This window comes from Oncorhynchus gorbuscha, linkage group LG02 (genome assembly GCF_021184085.1).
Source record: "Oncorhynchus gorbuscha isolate QuinsamMale2020 ecotype Even-year linkage group LG02, OgorEven_v1.0, whole genome shotgun sequence".
Classification (NCBI taxonomy): Eukaryota; Metazoa; Chordata; class Actinopteri; order Salmoniformes; family Salmonidae; genus Oncorhynchus; species Oncorhynchus gorbuscha.
This window is the reverse complement of record NC_060174.1, coordinates 48872501-48886305: the sequence shown is the minus strand read 5'-3', so window position 1 is coordinate 48886305 and position 13805 is coordinate 48872501. Positions and strand designations below refer to the sequence as shown.

The 13805-nt window shown below is 43.6% G+C and overlaps 1 protein-coding gene across 1 annotated transcript in view; it reads right to left on the bottom strand.

Annotated features, from left to right (window-relative positions):
- Positions 1–4116: 4116 nt before the first annotated feature.
- The window catches only part of LOC124003623 (metallophosphoesterase MPPED2-like), a 48940-nt gene continuing 39251 nt past the window's right edge, over positions 4117–13805 (bottom strand). Inside the window, exons 5-7 of the mRNA XM_046312039.1 lie at positions 6037–6152; positions 4937–5050; positions 4117–4577 (exon numbers count right to left, since the gene is read on the bottom strand). Coding sequence (XP_046167995.1) covers positions 4468–4577; positions 4937–5050; positions 6037–6152 — 340 coding nt within the window. The 3' untranslated portion in view covers positions 4117–4467. The remainder of the gene's footprint in view (positions 4578–4936; positions 5051–6036; positions 6153–13805) is intronic.

The following is a 13805-nucleotide window of genomic DNA, read 5'->3' as shown; positions in this document are numbered from 1 at the left end:
TGTGGACTCTGCTATTTCAGCCACACCCGTTGCTGGCAGGTGTATAAAATCGAACACACAACCATGCAATCTCTATAGACAAACCCGGACTTGTTGGACAGGTAGTAGCATTCTAGGCCATTCTCCTGCCAGTTTGTCTAATTTCTGCCCTGCTTGAGCTGCCCTGGTCAACTGTAAGAGCTGTTATTGTGATGTGGAAACATCTAGGAGCAACAACGACTTAGCCCGGGAAGTGGTAGGCCACACACAAGCTTACAGAAGTGGACCGTCGGGTGCTGAAGCGCGTAGTGTGTAAAAATCTCTCTCCTCAGTTGCAACACTTACTACAGAGTTCCAAACTACCTCTGGAAGCAACGTCAGCACAAGAACTGTTTGTCGGGAGCTTCATGAAAATGGGGTTCCATGGCCAAGCAGCCGCATAAAGCCTAAGATCATACCAAGCGTCGGCTGGAGTGGTGTAAAGCTCACCGCCATTGGACTCTTGAGCAGTGGAAATGCGTTCTCTGGAGTGGTGAATTCAACTTCGCCATTTGGCAATCTGATGGACAAATCTGGGTTTGGTGGATGCCAGGAGAACTCTACCTGCCCCATTGCATAGTGCCAACTGTAAAGTTTAATGAAGGAGGAATAATGGTCTGGGGATGTTTTTCATGGTTTGGGCTAGGCCCCTTAGTTCCAGTAAATGGAAATCTTAACACTACAACACACAATGACATTCTATGTGTTTTAATAGAAATCAACTATATGTGTCCACATACTTTTGTACATTAAAGTAAACCAAGTTTTAGAACTCCAGCTATCAAAGAATGTTAGCTATATGCAGTGATCTTTGCCAGCAAGCTTGTCAAGTAGCTAATGTTAGCGATTTAGCCAACTAGCGATTAGCCTAGCCATCCACCATGGATATGGTAAGCAAGCTAAAGCCTTACTTCTTGAGACCAGCTAGAACACAACACAACTAAAGCATAACTGCTAACCGTATATTAAAAGCAAAGAGAGCAGAGACTTACAGATTGATGGTTGGGGCCCATCTGATGTTTAAACTTTTAAAATAATTAGTTACCAAAGCGAAGGGGAGGCGGGCATTTCAATGGACCAAAATAGATAGATTCCAGATATCAGTCAGGCTCAAAAGTTACAAAACTCCCGTAGCCTACTTCACAGAGAACATGACAAAAAGTTGCCAAAACAAAGAGGAGAACAGATGAGGTACTACACTTTGGAGCAAGCAGGTATGATTTTCTCTTTTGTTTTGAGCACACGGCAAGAAGGCCCCAGAGTCTGCCGTGCTAATGGGTTCCCAGCTTGAGCAAGCTACTGAGCTAGCATTTGAACTCTGTAGCAGAGTAGATCCTCCACATGACGTTGAGAAATAGTGCATGGTGTATAGTTTAGAAGTTACCTGGAAATACGTTATGTAATCACCCAAAAACATAACTATGTTTGTGCTTATAGGTAACCAGATCTTGACTACACAGTAAAAACTCATGCCTCCCACCCTTCAAGTACACATGGTCGTCTGTTTTTTTACTCAGCTCTGCAGCTCTCTACCTTCAAGCGGAGACAATCAAGCAAACACCCCCACACACAGGGTGGCAGTCAGCCTTCCTTCCCCACCATGCCCCTGACATCCATCAACGCCAAGGCCACCCTGACAATTCTGCCCAATCAATAGTAGGTGTCAGGACAGCATAGGGCCACAGCCATCCTTGTCAAGAGCACCCATTAATCCATGTTGCGGTCAGTCAGGGGATAAGTAATAGACTTAGGGCTTGATTCAATCTGTATATAACGGTGAACTTTACTGAAACAGATGGAATCCACCCCGCAATCAGTCTGGCCTAGACAGATGGTGCACAGATACAGCTTCACCTCTATCCAATGGAGCGAGAGATAGGGGGATGTACGCTTTCCTTTAGTGTGCTCCGCTACTAATGTATATAAAAGGTCAAATAAACTAAACTGTATAGCTATTCAACAGGTACAAATATGGCAATTTTATTTGCATATAAAGGCAACTAAATGTATTACAAGCTAAACAAAAGTTTCATAAACCAGGAAACTAAACAGGCATTTACAATGACAGAAGACTACCGTTGGCAACTTTTTTTTGTGCTGGCAAGATCGCATTTTCACACTGTGCAACAAAACAAAAATAATTAGCAAAATTCGTATTACTGTATTTTAGGGAACAACTCACTTCTGCTTAGACAGTTGTGAAATATAATTTAAAAACAGCTGTTTGCTGAATATCGCTAAAAATATAAAAGTGAGATGAAAATGCATGTGTGCTTTGAATAGCGTATAACATACATTTTTAAAGGCTTTAGTGGGCCTATATAAATTCACACAAACACCAAATCACATGTACTCCATGGAAGATGGGGACATTTGAGAATATCCATAATATGTTGCGTCCTGTTGAATGTGCCCCAGATCAAAGTAGATAACATACCTTTCCAAAACACATGTGAGAGGAGCCCAAGGGACTACAGTATATAATAATTGGATACATTTCATATACTCAAAATGATTCATTTTCAACAATACACAGGGCTTTAGGAGAGACAAAATAACTTATGTTACAATGCCAAATGCATGTTCTATTATCATCATGAAGTATTGCTGATGTAGAGGGTACGATTACTGTCAGACAGTGTATTTGCCTGTCAGACAAAAAGCGTATACAGTTGAAGTCAGAAGTTTACGTACAACTTATCCAAATACATTAAACTCAGTTTTTCACAATTCCTGACATTTAATCCTAGTAACAATTCCCAGTCATAAGAATTTTAAGAATGTGAAATGTCAGAATAATAGTAGAGAGAATGATTTATTTCAGCTTTTATTTCTTTCATCACATTCCTAGTGGGTCAGAAGTTTACATACACTCAATTAGTATTTGGTAGCATTGCTTAACTTGGGTCAAACGTTTCGGGTTTCCTTCCACAAGCTTCCCACAATAAGTTGGGTGAATTGTGGCCCATTCCTCCTGACAGAGCTGGTGTAACTCAAGTCAGGTTTGTGGACCTCCTTGATCGCACATGCTTTTTCAGTTCTGCCCACACATTTTCTATAGGATTGAGTTCGGGGCTTTGTGATGGCCACTCAAAAACCTTGACTTTGTTATCCTTAAGCCATTTTGCCACAACTGTGGAAGTATGCTTGGGGTCATTGTCTATTTGGAAGACAAATTTGCGACCAAGCTTTAGCTTTGACTGATGTCTTGAGATGTTGCCTCAATATATCCACATAATTTTCTTCCCTCATGATACCATCTATTTTGTGAAGTGCACCAGTCCCTCCTGCAGCAAAGCACCCCTACAACATGATAGTGCCATCTCCATGCTTCACGGTTGGGATGGTGTTCTTCGGCTTGCAAGCCGAAGTGTGCACTTCCTCTAAACATAACGATAGTCATTATGGCCAAACAGTTCTATTTTTGTTTCATCAGACCAGAGGACATTTCTCCAAAAAGTAGGATCTTTGTCCCCGTGTGCAGTTGCAAACCGTAGTCTGGCTTTATGGCGGTTTTTGAGCAGTGGCTTCCTCCTTGCTGAGCGGCCTTTTAGGTTTTACTTTCCTCCAGTATCTTCACAGGGTCCTTTGATGTTGTTCTGAGGTTGATTTGCACTTCTCCTACCAAAGTACATTCATCTCTAGGAGACAGAACGCATCTCCTTCCTGAGCGGTATGACGGCTGCATGGTCCCATGGTGTTTATACTTGCATACTATTGTTTGTACAGATGAACATGGTACCTTCAGGCATTTGGAAATTGCTCCCAAGGATGAACCAGACTTGTGGAGGTCTACAATGTTTTTTTCTGAGGTCTTGGCTGATTTCTTTTGATTTTCCCATGATGTCAAGTAAAGAGGCACTGAGGTTGAAGGTAGGCCTTGAAATACAAACCACAGGTACACCTCCAATTGACTCAAATTATGTCAATTAGCCTATCAGAAGCTTCTAAAGCAATGACATCATTTTCTGGAATTTTCCAAGCTGTTTAAAGGCACAGTCAACTTAGTGTATGTAAACTTATGACCCACTGGAATTGTCATAGTGAATTATAAGTGAAGTAATCTCTCTGTAAACAATTGTTGGAAAATTACTTGTGTCATGAACAAAGTAGATGTCCTCACCAACTTGCCAAAACTATAGAAGAAATTTGTGGAGTGGTTGAAAAACGAGTTTTAATGACTCCAATCTAAGTGTATGTAAACTTCCAACTTCAACTGTACGTCTCGAGAGAGAAAACAAAGAATGACAAATGGCACAGAAAACCCATTATTGCAGCAAATGCAAACAATTGGAAAATATGAAATATTTTACGAAGTTCATCATTTCATTACTAGAATCAGATTTTCATGCATTTTTACAAGCATTTTTACAAAAGCCAAATATCTTGAAGATGAACATTTAGTACAACTCATCTGATTAAAAAAAATGCTGGTTCATTTACGATGCTCTATGGGTTGGGCAGGTCGAATATGATGGGAGGGTTGGTGGGCTGGAAACTGGCTGTACAGGTGGAGGAGTTGATAAAAGTTGTGCATCCATCCGTCATAATGCCGTACCCTGCAGACAGAGGACAGAGAAACAAGACGACACCAGAGTCAAAACAGAGACAATACAAGGTCTGTTAAGCTAGAGATGCATGGCACAGGATAGAGTATTAAGTGCCCTAGTACAGCATCCATGTTAGGAAGTGTTTTGCCTGAAATTGGACTCCTTCCTATAATTGTGTTAACTGCCTTCATTTTGCGGGAACCCAGGAAGAATAGGTGCCAAGGCAGCAGCTACTCTTCCTGGTGTCCAGCAAAATGAAGGTAATGGGGATCCATAATAAATACAATATGGATGCTGTACATCAGTACTCTACCAATCTGTTATTGCGTAGAACCAGGACTATGGAGGACAGGGTACAGAATACTCACCCTCGTGGATGCCACCGAAGGCGTGGAGCTTGGGTCGGACCCTCTGCTGTACCGTGTTCAGCAGCTCCACACAGCCCACTCTCTGAAGCTCCTTGGGGACCCAGTCACGGAAACCTGTCCCAAACCACACCAATAGATTGATTAACACACTGGATTAAGCATAAGAAGGATACATTTGTAACGAAAATACATTTAACAACAAATTAATTTATAACACGTTGGCACAAACTAAGGGCGACATTTTCCCTGTCTTAACACTGTTCGGAATTATATTATAAAACAATAATGTGCTTCGAACATATGTGCTGTGAATGTTTGAATGGAACTTAGGCAATAGATTATAGATTTTGTTTTTACTGGCAAGAGCTTAAAACATTAACAATATAATACACAGACAATAATATTATTTTATTTAAATATTAAAAACATAGGCAACAACTCCAGCCTCATATCAAGCATGGGCCTATGATGGCCTACTCTGCACTATTCTACCATTATTGTCCCTGTTTTATTCTTATCTTGTAGCCTTCTCAATACATTCATGTAATTATACTTTATGTGGGAAGGTTAATTAGCATACTCTCTCCCAAACCTCCTTTTGACACTTCCATTTTTGGCTCCACATACGCAGAAACACATACAGGTGAGGCGAAAATACCCAACTCGTCATTGCACAGGCTTTGTCGCTCGTTGCGCGTGTTTCACCGCGAGGAAAAGGTCACCCTAACTCTGCTTCCATTACTACCAGTTAAAGCCCAAACTATATGTTATTTTGGGTCCGATACCGATTCAGATTTTTTTGAGGGGGAAAATTGACCTATACTGATATATCTGCTAATATACTGGTTTTGTTTTTCAATACTGAATTCTCGTAAAGTGCCACCCAAAAGAGCAATTGTCCAAGAAATATGAATGGTGACAATAACACGCAAGTGTTCAGATAAGCATGAGATTCCGGTTTTCATCCTATTTATTGAATATCAGCTCTCTGTGGAATTACTTCCAGTATGTGACACAGTAATCATGCTGGTAAATAAGTGCAACCAGTTTTAGCAGTCTGTGGGATAGTGTGTTTTGCGGTTTTATGAACCTCAACTCACCGAGGGGAGGTCCATGGGTCATGAGAACGTCTATACCCTCTGGAACCTGATTCCACTTTTCCAGTAGTGACTGACCGCGAGGAAGGTTAAAACCCCAGCCATTAAACCATGGCGTCCTGTAGAAACAGTTCAAAGAAATATACATTACACACACCTGCACTGAATACTGAATGCAGTATATGGGCATACATGCAATTCAAACATGAACACAGAACTGAGTACAATGGTTTTTTAAAAAAAAATTGCGAGAAAGAAAGAAACAGTTTTTTTCCCACCAGGACATACAGTGCATTCAGGCCCCTTCCCTTCTTCCACATTATGTTACAGCCTTATTTCAACATGGATTTAAAAAATAGTTTCCCTTAATCCACACAAAATACCCCATAAAGAGAAATTAAATGACAATACATTTGAATACATTTGCAAAATGTCATTTTGCAAATGTATTCAAAATAAAAACAGAAAAAAAACATATGTACATAGGTTCAGACCTTTTGCTATGAGACTTGAAATTTAGCTCAGGTGCATCCTGTTTCCATTGATCACACGTGGTAAATTCAATTGATTGGAAATTATTGGAAAGGAACACCCCCGTCTATATACAGTCCCACAGTTGAAAGTGCATGTCAGAGAAAAAAACGAGCCATTAGAGGTTGTCCATATAGCTCTTTGACAGGATTGTGTTGAGGCACAGATCTGGGGAAGGGTACAAAAAAATGTCTGCAGCATTGAAGGTCCCCAAGAACACAGTGGTCTCCATCATTCTTAAATGGAAAAAGTCTGAAACCACCAAGACTCTTCCTAGAGCTGGCCGCCCGGCCAAATTGAGCAATCGGGGGAGAAGGGCCTTGGTCAGGGAGGTAACTAAAAACCAGATGGTCACTCTGACAGAGCTTCAGAGTTCCTCTGTGGAGATGGGAGAACCTTCCAGAAGGACAACCATCTGTGCATCACTCCACCAAATCAGGCCTTTTTGGTAGTGGCCAGACAGAAGACACTTCTCATTAAAAGGCACATGACAGCCCGCTTGGAGTTTGCTATAAGGCAACTAAATGACTCTCAGACCATGAGAAACAAGATTCTCTGGTCTGATGAAACCGAGATTGAACTCTTTAGCCTGAATGCCAAGCATCACATCTGGGGGAAACCTGACACCATCCCTACGGTGAAGCATGGTGGTGGCAGCAGCATGCTGTGGGGATGTTTTTCAGCGGCAGGGACTGCGAGACTAGTTAGGATCGAGGCAAAGATGAACGGAGCAAAGTACAAAGAGATCCTTGCTCCAGAGTGCTCAGGACCTCAGAATGGGGCAAAGGTTCACCTTCCAACAGGACAACGATCCTACGCACACAGCCAAGGCAACGCAGGAGTGGCTTCGGGACAAGTCGCAATGTCCTTGAGTGGCCCAGCCAGAGCCCGGACTTGAACATCTCTGTAGAGACCTGAAAATAGCTGTGTAGCGACGCTCCCCATCCAACCTGACAGAGCTTGACAGGATCTGCAGAGAAGAATGGGAGAAACCACAAATACAGGTGTGCCAAGCTTGTAGCGTCATACCAAGAAAACTCGAGGCTGTAAATCGCTGCCAAAGGTGCATCAACAAAGTACTGAGTAAAGAGTCTGAATAGTTATGTAAATGTGATGTTTCGGTTTCTTTTGATACATTTTCTAAATTTAAGAAAACCTTTTTTTGCTTTGTCATTATGGGGTACTGTGTGTAGATTGATGAGCAAATCATATATGTAATCCATTTTAGAATAAGTAACGTAACAAAATGTGGAAAAAATCAAGGGGTCTGAATTCTTTCAGGGGTGGGGTGGGGGTTCCCTCCCAGACTGGATTTCTTTTTTGTATTATTGGTGTAGAAAGACTTGACTTTACTGAAAATGTTTAAGTTCAGTGTGATGTTATTTTGGGGGCATATCATCTGGGTGTACGCCTATGAGAATCCGAACTATTTTCTCAGTTAGAGAACCTTAAGCCATTAACCGGTCTTCGAGATGAAAGTCTTATTTACAGATGTACTTATTTAGTTGTTTAGTGGTGTTTTTGCAGCACACGTGATGGTAGAGTTCGCAAAACAAATACCCACTGGATTGATGACAATAATCATGATATCATTGATTATGTGACATCATGGTAAGCATAGGCTACTATGTAGTTAGCATGTAAATGAGAAGGTTTTCGGGAAAGCCTTTCCATCTACCAGAGGACTGTTTTAATTAGTATCAATACTAACGGCTACACAAAGTGGTAGACGTGCGAACTGCACACACGGACATTCTCCTTGCCCCTTCAGAAAGTTGTTCATATCTTATGATAAACTTGGACAAATTAATTTAGGTCAATACATTTTGGGAATATTGTTGAATTCTATTTTAATGCCTGGATTCTGTGAGGGCTCTAATTATCATATTTGGACCATAATGAGGCTCTCCATCACCTATTGGTGTAGATACGATTCACCATCTTCATAAAATGTTTTCATCATTTTCTACATATAAAATCACCAACAAGCCTAAGCCTACCAGTAGCCTATCCATAGTAGGGAGCCAAATTGATGGCTCTCACCGATTCGATAGGCTACCCCCGGCTGACGAGACACACACTTCAGCATCACTGTCTGGCAAGCCCCAACATCCTAGGAAAGGAAACCTAGGAAATCCTTTGGTGTACTTGTCCCGATGCGATATCGTGGACATAAACACATTGCGTGATTTATGAATGGCAAAGGGTTATAGATGTACTTTATTCGTTCAGTTCGAAGCTTTAGCCAGAGTGGAGCATCGTGTTCAGTTCGAAGCTTTAGCCAGAGTGGAGCATCGTGTTCAGTTCAAAGCTTTAGCCAGAGTGGAACTTCGTGTTCAGTTCGAAGCTTTAGCCAGAGTGGAGCATCGTGTTCAGTTCGAAGCTTTAGCCAGAGTGGAGCATCGTGTTCAGTTCAAAGCTTTAGCCAGAGTGGAACTTCGTGTTCAGTTCGAAGCTTTAGCCAGAGTGGAGCTTCGTGTTCAGTTCGAAGCTTTAGCCAGAGTGGAGCATCGTGTTCAGTTCGAAGCTTTAGCCAGAGTGGAGCATCGTGTTCAGTTCGAAGCTTTAGCCAGAGTGGAGCATCGTGTTCAGTTCGAAGCTTTAGCCAGAGTGGAGCATCGTGTTCAGTTCGAAGCTTTAGCCAGAGTGGAGCATCGTGTTCAGTTCGAAGCTTTAGCCAGAGTGGAGCATCGTGGTCAGTTCGAAGCTTTAGCCAGAGTGGAGCATCGTGGTCAGTTCGAAGCTTTAGCCAGAGTGGAGCATCGCGTTCAGTTCTCCGCCGTGTATTTCTTACTGATGTTTCAGTCCCTCCTTTCTGTAACTGAGGGACAACAAGTTCCTCCAGAAGGAGACTGCAAACCTGGCAGAAGCTCGTTTCGGCAAACAAGCTGTATGTGACACACTGATCGTCAAACGCACAGATGCATTTGCCACAGAACTTTATGACAGAACCAAAGCACTCCGTGAAATGCACATGATTCCAGAGGCAGATGCAGCAAGAAAGTGCAAACAAAGAGAGATTGTGTGGTGGAGACCTCCTTGGGTTTAGGTAGAGCATTGTCATGATTCCAAACAATGAGAACAGAGTTGTTGCTCCCCATGCATGGACAAGATGGATTCTCAACTGTAGATGCAGGTCTGCTCAAAGACATACAGGCATGCAGCCCCAACTAAAAAAAAAAACAATTCCTCGACACCTCATGCTTAACTGAGTTTGCCAAGCACTACGGTATTGATATTAAAACACAAGAGATGTTGGTGGCCAGAAACTTTCTTGCCCGGAAAAGAGAGGCTGGATGTCCTCCCAAAGATATACTTGCTGGGCATAACCTCCTGGATGAGGAAGTGTTTCCCTTCTCTGAAGGAAATCATTCAGCTTGCCCTGACAGTTCCTGTGAGCAGCTGCTCCTGTGAAAGGTCCTTTAGTGCACTGCGCCGGATGCACTCCTGGTTGCGTAAGACAATGGGTCAGAAAAGGCTTGCAGCCATGTCCATTGAGGGTGAAGTGTTTGGGTCACTAAGTGTCATTGACCGCTTTGCCACCTTTAAAAATAGGAGGTACACTGATGCGTCCACCCACAAAATAAGCATCAAAAGAGAGAAGCAGGAGGAGCAGTTTCTTAATATAGGTTGCAATATTTGTTTGGGATCTTACTTTATCAGATTTTATTCCTAATATATTTTATTTAGCTCATTAGTTGAATTTAGTTTTGCCCCTTTGTGGATGAATGATACTGTTTTTTTCAAATGGTATAACATGATCTGCATCTCTCGCTCTCTCCAAATAAAATCCCAAAGTATTTTTGATATATAGTACTCCCATTTTTGTGCCTTTTGTTGTTGGATGGATGGGGACAGAGTAGACTTTCATTTCTTTATTTGGATATAATTGAAGTAAGTCATGTTAGATCAGTGTCTAACCTAATGTAACATCTACTTCCAGCTCACACTCTCAAGACACATAGATCCCCCTGAACGCAGCCCACTCTCCAGATCCCAACCACCTGAATTCTGATCGCACATCTGTATGTCATTATCACACACTATTTAGTTCAGTTCTCTGCACCGCATCATTGTGAGGTATTGTTTGTTTTGTGACAAGTCTATTCGGAACTCTGTTTTTCCCGTAATTTAATCCTCCTGTGTATGATAGTTTTTGCCTGCCTCACTAACGACACCTTTTGCCTATTCCCTGCCTGTACTTTAGCCTCGGATTTCCTGTTATCAATCTATTGCCTGATCTCCTGGATGACGTTACTAGCCTTTTCCCTGCCTGTGTTGTTGCCTTTTTGGACCCCCTGTGTATGACATTCTGTCTGCCCCTGGACCCAGCTACCTGCCTCCCCCTTCCTTTAAAAAAACATGAAAATATGTTTTGGGGGCTTAAAAAAAAATCCTGGGGGAAGATGCCCAGACCCCCCCTAAAAGAGGATTAGCCCCCCCTATTCACGAATCTCTAGTGACATCTATGGTAAATAGCCTATGCGCCATGAGTCCGCATGGCTGGCTATGAAAGAAAATAAATGAATATGCCAGAAAACAATAATTAGGCTAAGTGGATTTCGACTCATTGTTACAACTTACACGGTATGTGCAAATTCACAAGCATCATGCTCTCTCCATCCCCCGTGTAAAGAAATTTGACTGCAACCAACCCACGGCGCACACAAATTGTACCAGAAGGCGGGACAGATGACAGGTAAAAGCAGTCTGCTATCACTCGCTTTATGACTGACAGGCGCCTATCCTATCAATAGATCGCTAGAAGATGCCCAGAGAAAATGTGAGAAAGAGAGAGAGAGAGAGCTGAAGACAGCGAGCCATAGAGGGAGATAGAGGGCTATTAGACAACCAGGACATTCATTCTGGCCACACGGCTGTGCCACAGCATAACAGAGGTCATCCAAAGAGGAGGCAAATTGATTAAGCTGTCAGCACCAATGAGAAAGAGCATGTTAAGAGATTTATGTCTCTCCTGGGACAGGCCTCGTAACACACACATCAGTATATATGGTCAGCCCTACCCTGACTGCCACCTTTATAGCGACTGCTCAGACAGCCAGGGCACAGGGAGGTAAAGAGATGGCCCGGCCTCAACGGCCAGACAGCACAGCACACATCAGACCACAGCTAAATTTGGCCAGAGCTGCCTGGGAGAGGGTGGGGAGACGGACGGACGGACGGACGGGGGGTGGAAGCTCTTTGGTCTCGACTAAATGAACGCTGATAGCTGTGGCCTTATGACTGATGTGGCCCGTGGGGCATTTATCAACCTGCCTGGACAGTCTAGGCTACACCGTGGGCCAGGTCTCCCTGGAGGGTTCAACCCAGGGCTGCTGCTGCCTACGGGGGACATTAACTACGTACAAAACATTCCAGATTGATGTTTCCCTTCTGACCAAAGACGCATTTCACGGTTCGAGTCATTCCAGCCCGAACCTACAATCTCTGGCGTATAAGAAGCGCATGAGCTCCGTTCCTTTCTTAATGGTCCTAGCGAGAGAGGAAAAAAATGTCAGAGTGAGGTTCTCTTCTGCACTGTTCAACCAATCCAGTAAATGTGGGGTTAAGATGCAGTGTCCTCTGTTAAACTCCAGGCACTCCTTCCATTTCCCCCTGATGCCTCTGGACCAGCCTATGGACCAACTTTCACATCGAATAATGTGAGCTTGAATCAGGCACATTTTGTATAGTGTGGCTTTCAACAAAAATGAAAACATAAAACTCACACACTGCCAAGTTCAATTCAAATGCAAATTTGATTTGTATGGTCTCGTTACATATCAGCATTTCTGTTAAAACCCCCCCCCCCCCCCCCCCCCCCCCACTGTGCGATAGCAAAGGCCTGCTGACACAGCTCTGCACTGCGTTGCTCACAAACAGCCAATTCATATTGACTGCACCTATATATTTCCCTCCAGGCTGGGTAACACTGCCTTCTCCAACCTTGTGACTCAAAGGGGAGCCATTTCTGTGTTAGAACTGGATCCTACCGCTGACACCAGCGCACAGATTAATCCTGCGTTTTCCCCCCGTCGTCTCTCTCGATCCCAGCAGAGCAGACAGAGATGAGAGGTGAACAATGAGCTGTGCTGCTCAATACTGGAGCCTGTAAGAGACAGGAAGTGGAGGGGGGGGCAGGCTCCGGGCCGGAGGACTCCATTAGCCGGAGCAGGGGGAGCAAGAGCATCAACTCGTTGTGAGGGGGGCTTGGGAAGAAAGTACACAGATACATCTCTATGTTGTCTTACCGTCAGAGGATTCACAACAAGACAAAGACCAGAAATGGGAGGGTGGGGACAGAAGAAACAGCAAACTTAGCGTCCCCCAGTTTAATCATGGACAAAAATGGGGGGGGTAGGATATTGAGGGTAGCGCGACCAAGTAGACATGAGATAAAATCAGATGAGATTCAACTCTGCGTGCCTGTCATCACTAGGCTAGCTGATAGACTACCTCTGGCCACTGCTGTTGTCTCCTGTTGGGGAATGATCCATCAGGACGTGCGGAGCTCTGGCTGCCCGGATTCAGGCTGTTAAAAAAATAATACAATAACGCTAGGTCCTGTCCTGCATGCCTGGGCCCTCTGCTTTAAGAGGCCAGTGGCAGCTTGATCGTGATTGATGGCAGAGTAAATAAAGCACAGTGCCTGCATTAGAGCATGGTGTGTCGGGGGGTACACACACGGGTGCAATCCTTCATCATTGCTAGGGCTAGCATTTCTACAGACACCCCCCCCCCCCCGACAGGCAGGCAGACATTCAGCAGATAAAGCCCTGCAATAACAGCCACTGTCTGGACTTGCTGCTATCTGATCATCACCTCCCTCTCTGTCATTACACCCACACGCACAGTACACACATGTAGGTGTGCACACACACAGCGTACACACACGCAAATGCAAACACACATTTCTGCTTTTCCAAGCATAGATCTGACAACATCCTCTTGTTAAATATGCCAACCTGTACAGTGTACATCGTCTTGACACGACAAACCACGCGTGTCATTGGTTGGAACTTTTATCAGCATGTGAGCTTGGCGACCTGTCAGCTGAACCGAACACAGAATGCAGACACGGGCCAGACATTTTTCGCTCTAAAACAGTGCCCCAGCCGCACCCCTAGCTTCAGGTTATTTATGAAAGGGGTTTCAGGTCAGCCAGTAATGCACTGCCTCGCGTGTCCCTCAAGTCTCTCCAATCTAAAAGGGCTACTGGAATCTTCAAATATTAATCCACT